The sequence below is a fragment of the Morone saxatilis genome, unplaced genomic scaffold (assembly GCF_004916995.1).
Source record: "Morone saxatilis isolate NCDOM2014 unplaced genomic scaffold, NCSU_SB_2.0 Contig22, whole genome shotgun sequence".
NCBI lineage: Eukaryota > Metazoa > Chordata > Actinopteri > Moronidae > Morone > Morone saxatilis.
In genome coordinates, this window is record NW_023339785.1 from 15,943,371 (window position 1) to 15,948,566 (window position 5,196).

Below are 5,196 nucleotides of genomic sequence, written 5' to 3' on the forward strand. Positions count from 1 at the left end.
GTGTGTGTGTGTTTGCATGTGTATGTGTTTAAGGAAGCTTCATCATTCGGGCTTTTACACATCGCGATCAGATACAGAAATACCTCATAAACTTTGATTTGAGAGCGTCCGATGATCTCATTTTATTTTGATGAACATTAACCACATGAACAATGCCTTATCTTGGATTGAATGTAATGGCATTTATCTGTGAAAGAGATGGCTTTACTCATTCAAAGTTTCACTCGGAATAGAGGCAGCTTCAAACCAACTTAACAAACTCACACCCGCCAACCATCAAACCTACCAAGGTGATGTTGGACCATTGTCCGACTACTGGGAAGGGTTTACAAAGGGCCTAGGGTATCGACACATATGGCATCTAGAAAAAAAAAAAAAAACACTTCAGACTTGTCATTGTATTGTGATCACATATTTCTGTTGTGACTATGTAGCGAGCTATCCAAGGTTTCCTTCTGCTGGAGTTGGACTGTATGAGACCAAGCCAGACCTAGCAGTGCGACTGTATATAACATTGGTGTTGACTGTATTTAATAATGTTCATGACTGTTATCTTCTTCTATAATATTCTATACTATGGGTAACTGTTTTGTGGCTTCACTGGCCTGCTGCGTGGGGCTGGCAAACGTTTGGCTAACGTTGAAGAAACATTCAGATGGACTACGTGCACTGCGTCTATATGCACTTTGATTTATCAGGGAAATTTTATTAATGTTTTGTAAATGTTTCATATGACACTTAATGTGCCATTCCAGTTTTTACATCATCATGGAAATTATGTATTTTATTTAAACAGCCCATATAATTTATGTACTTCATGTTTTTTTTCAATCGATAAACAGATTGACTGGTTGATTTCCAAGTAATGAAGTGTTTTACCAAAGTGACTGTGAACTTGTAACTTTCGATACAGTTGAATTATTTTTCTTAAGAAAAGAATATATCTATATATTGAGCAGGGGGGGGCGTACATCTCATTGTTTCAGTTACTGTCATTCTCAACAGCAAAGTTGTATCAATAAAAATGTTTTAAAAAGTGTGATCTTTCTCTCACCAGGAATGTTCACTGGCTAGATTATTTGTCAGAGAGAATGTCAAACATTGCCAGAAGAACACAGTTATTTTTACTGGCATGGTACAAAAAGGGTACAAGTCAAGTAGTAGAGGATTCAAATTGAAAAATGATGCGCACCTGAGGGAAAGGAAACACAAAGCTGCATGAGGAAGTGTAAAAAAAAAAATCGGATGTTTTAGATGAAAAATGATGAAACAACACAAGACTGGCGACCCTTCTTTTTCCATTTCAGTTGCTCTGGACTAATCTCATGACTTCTCTTGATGTTTGGGTTTTTCTCCTCTTCCTTCCTGCATCCTCTGCTAATGGTCTGGCTTTACTACTGTACTCTGCACGGTGTGGAACCAACACACACACTCACATACACGTATGCATGTACTTTATGTATGAACAAACATGCACACAAAGACTAACGCTAATGTAAAGACATACAGTATATCACAGCAATCAGACACACACACACCTCTTCATAGTCTCTACTCCTGGCTGTGCCCAGTCTCAGCTCTCTGTTCTCTCCTTTACAGGCCAGCGTTGTCATGGAGACCGCTCAATGTTCTGTCGTATGGAGGTGCTGAAGCGCTACTGCTCTCTACCGGACTTCCAGCGCATGTGCTGCAAGTCCTGCAGCAATGTCACCATCACAGAGCTTCTATCCAACTCCACCTCCAGATCCACCCCCATCACCTCCATCCGGCCCAGTGTAACAGCTCTTCCACCCACCAGCACCTTTAGCTCTGGCTTCACCACCATCCAACCCACCACAGCTGTCATTGCCTCCATTTCAGCTTCTACTATCAATGCCAGGACCACCACACATCTTCCTACCTTCACCACTGCTGCTCTTCATTCCACCCCTTCCACACTAAGTGCTACACACATTATCACCACTCCAGCTGCCACCAGTGCTCCTGTCCTCCCCACTACCTTTTCCATGGCAACCACTTCAGTTATTAAAACCTCTCCCAGTGTTACTGGTCGTCCCCTCCCTCTGCCTGCCCCAGACATAAACGAGAGCACAGATCTACAGTTACAGAGCACTACAAATAGTCCAACAACATCTGGTATGATAACTACTGTACACCTTCCAGCAACTACCCGTCCAACTATGACAAATTCAACAGGAAGCAGTACAAAAACCCTGCTAAAATCCAAGCCCAAAAAGAATATTCCGCCAAAGAAAAAGCCCAAAAAGGTGATTCCACCGAAGCTCAATCCAAAAAAGAATACTGCGCTAAAAAATACAACAAGAAAGGATGTTCCACCAAAGATCAATCCCAAAAAAAAAGCAAACACTACTCCCAAAAAGACTAGTCCGCCAAACACTACTCCCAAAAAGACTACTCCGGCAAAAAACACTCCCAAAAAGACTACTCCGGCAAAAACCACTCCCAAAAAGACTACTCCGGCAAAAAATACTCCCAAAAAGACTACTCCGGCAAAAACCACTCCCAAAAAGACTACTACAGCTAAAAATACTCCCAAAAAGACTACTCCAGCTAAAAATACTCCCAAAAAGACTACTCCAGCTAAAAAGACTCCCCAAAAGACTCCCCCTATAAAGACCACTCTTAAAAAGACTACTCCTGAGAAAAAAAACAAACCCACACCGAAAAAGGAGGCTCCACCAAAGGCCAATCCCAAAAAGAACACTCATCCAAATGCAAAAGTTACAAAGCAAACACAAACAAAGACAAATCCTCAAAAGAAACCAAAACCAGGGCCCAAAAATGCCACAAACACTCAGGCAAAAAAGATTAAGAAAACACTTACAACATCATTATATTATACTACAACTCCCACTCCATATACAAGTCCAGAACAACTGAGAGAGCCCTTTTCTTCCACTATCTCATCCAGCACTAGTGTATATGGGACTGCTGCAGGCATGCCTTTCCCAGAGTCCAGAATCAATGTCACATACATCAGTAACAACACAGCAACTACAGATGAAACCCCACTGTGGTATCATGATACTTTAGCCACAACGCCCACCACTTCTGATGATCTTGTAGCTCCAACTGGAACCGTTCATTTTGAAGATGTTAACATGCATAGTGGAACTAGGCCATATAGTGATGGCACAATGACGAGCAGCGGTGATGTCACAGTAACCAGTGGGACCATTCTAAGTGGCGATGACATAACAGTGTCCTACAGCAATGTGGGAGTCATCAGTGACACCATGGTGCTGGACGACGGTCTCACCATGGTGATCCCGACCATCAACAGTGAGGACATGACAGACCTTGCTTCCTCACCCTGGCTGGACCTGTCTGAGTACATCCCCATGAGCATCTCAGTTCCCACGCCGACCTCAGACCCCGCCACAGCCTCACCTCCTGCAACAGCCTCACCTCCTGCCACCGTCACTCCGACAACAGAAAAACCAGCCATCACAACCATCACCACCTCTACTGTAGGACCTCAGCGAAGACCAGAGACCAGTGAGAATAACTCCATCGATGTAATATACAACAGGATCATCGGCGTGGACAACGATATCTCCCAGAACAATCTGATCCCAAAGCGTCGGGTCAACCTCCGAGAGAGAACCAGGAACAAACGCATTCAGGAGCTTCTGGAGGAGAAGCGGAACTTTCTCCTCAGGATGAAGAGAGGCCATGCAGTATGATGGACCAAGCATTCTCATTTCTCTTATAGAGATGAATGTTTTTATTTTACAGACTTTTGTAAGTCCCTGTTTAAGCCCCTCTGACCCGCCATGATGCTTTCTATCAGGCCTTTCCACAAAAAAAACAAGTACAAAGTCTATGTCATATCACTATCATGACAATCAGGACTGTTGCAGAGAGAGAATATCATGGCCAAATGTTTGAACAGTTGCTTTGAATAAAGAAAAGCCCTTTAGAGCACAGACTGGTGCGGATTTGAAGCAAATCGCCTCGCCTGTGTAAACACAATAATGAGAAACAGAAGGGATGAAAAGTGTGCATCCAGTTTGACCAGCACTTTACAAAGCCAAGCTTCTATCCCCCAAACCACCCACAGTCTTGTTTGAGGATTCAATAATGATGTAGATAAGGCGTAATGTAGTTTGTAAAATCGTATTATCCCTACTGGCACTTATGGAGCAACAAAATCTACCACCTACAATCCAAATCCACATCTCCATATTATATTACAGCCCAGGACTGCAGCTTATTTCCCCACAAACACATGTTAATACCTCTCAGCTCCCAAGACAAGATAAAAATGTCTCCTTTTTAAGTGGCCAGCACTCTAAATACCCTATACACACTGCAGATTGGAGCTTCTGGAGGCATGGAAGCTATATGGTAATGTTATACAATCAGAAAGTCAAAGTTTCCTTTTGGTTTAATTAAATTGTGGAAGTTTACACTGCTTGGACTGTGTTGCCTTTTCCAAAGCAAACGTCTGTCTGACTGTACGGCATCTCTCATCTCTCAGGAAGTTATGATACAGAATGGAAGACTGGCGAGGGACAAACACTTGGTGCTTCCTGAATTGTGATGATATATTTTAATATCTCATTAAGCCAGGTGAAAAAACAGAATAACTGAACAGAAACATTTAATTGCATTTTTCTTTTTCTTTTTTTAACAGTGGGTCAAATATGGTGCTTTTTTTTATCAGTGTTGCTATAAGCAATACCATTCATTTATGTACAAAAAAAACAAAAATATAATAAATAAAATAAACAAGCCTGTTTGTATTAACTGTATCCAAGGACACTCTTTGAGGGCCAGTTTATTTTGTTTTCTAAAAGTTTTATTATTGGTACATCTCTAACTTGCAGCAGCTGCAAAAGTACCTATGGATCTTTCTGTACGATATCTGTACATATGAAAAAGAACTTAATGTTTAATATTTATTAAAGTTTAAGTGCCTTTGGTATTTTGCAGACTGTCAGTGTTGTGTGACTTTTGTTCCAGTTAGAGTTGTCATGCTGTCCTTCTTTATCTTTTTGGTGCACCACGTGTTATGTCACTCAATCAATCCTGATAAAAAGAAATGTAGGTCACAGCAACTGTGAGCCTCACTCTCACAGCATCAGTTCTAACCCAGTGATATAAAAATTAACAGCACGACTCAGTTTGAGTCAGTCTATCATCTAATTATCAACAGCATGCTTACAAGCT

At 41.5% G+C, this 5,196-nt stretch overlaps 1 protein-coding gene across 1 annotated transcript in view; it reads left to right on the plus strand.

The window, feature by feature from the left end:
- The window catches only part of LOC118333637 (A disintegrin and metalloproteinase with thrombospondin motifs 2-like), a 109,908-nt gene extending 104,947 nt beyond the window's left edge, over positions 1 to 4,961 (plus strand). Inside the window, exon 22 of the mRNA XM_035669371.1 lies at positions 1,600 to 4,961. Within this exon, the coding sequence (XP_035525264.1) occupies positions 1,600 to 3,707 (2,108 nt within the window). The 3' untranslated portion in view covers positions 3,708 to 4,961. The remainder of the gene's footprint in view (positions 1 to 1,599) is intronic.
- Positions 4,962 to 5,196: the final 235 nt, after the last annotated feature.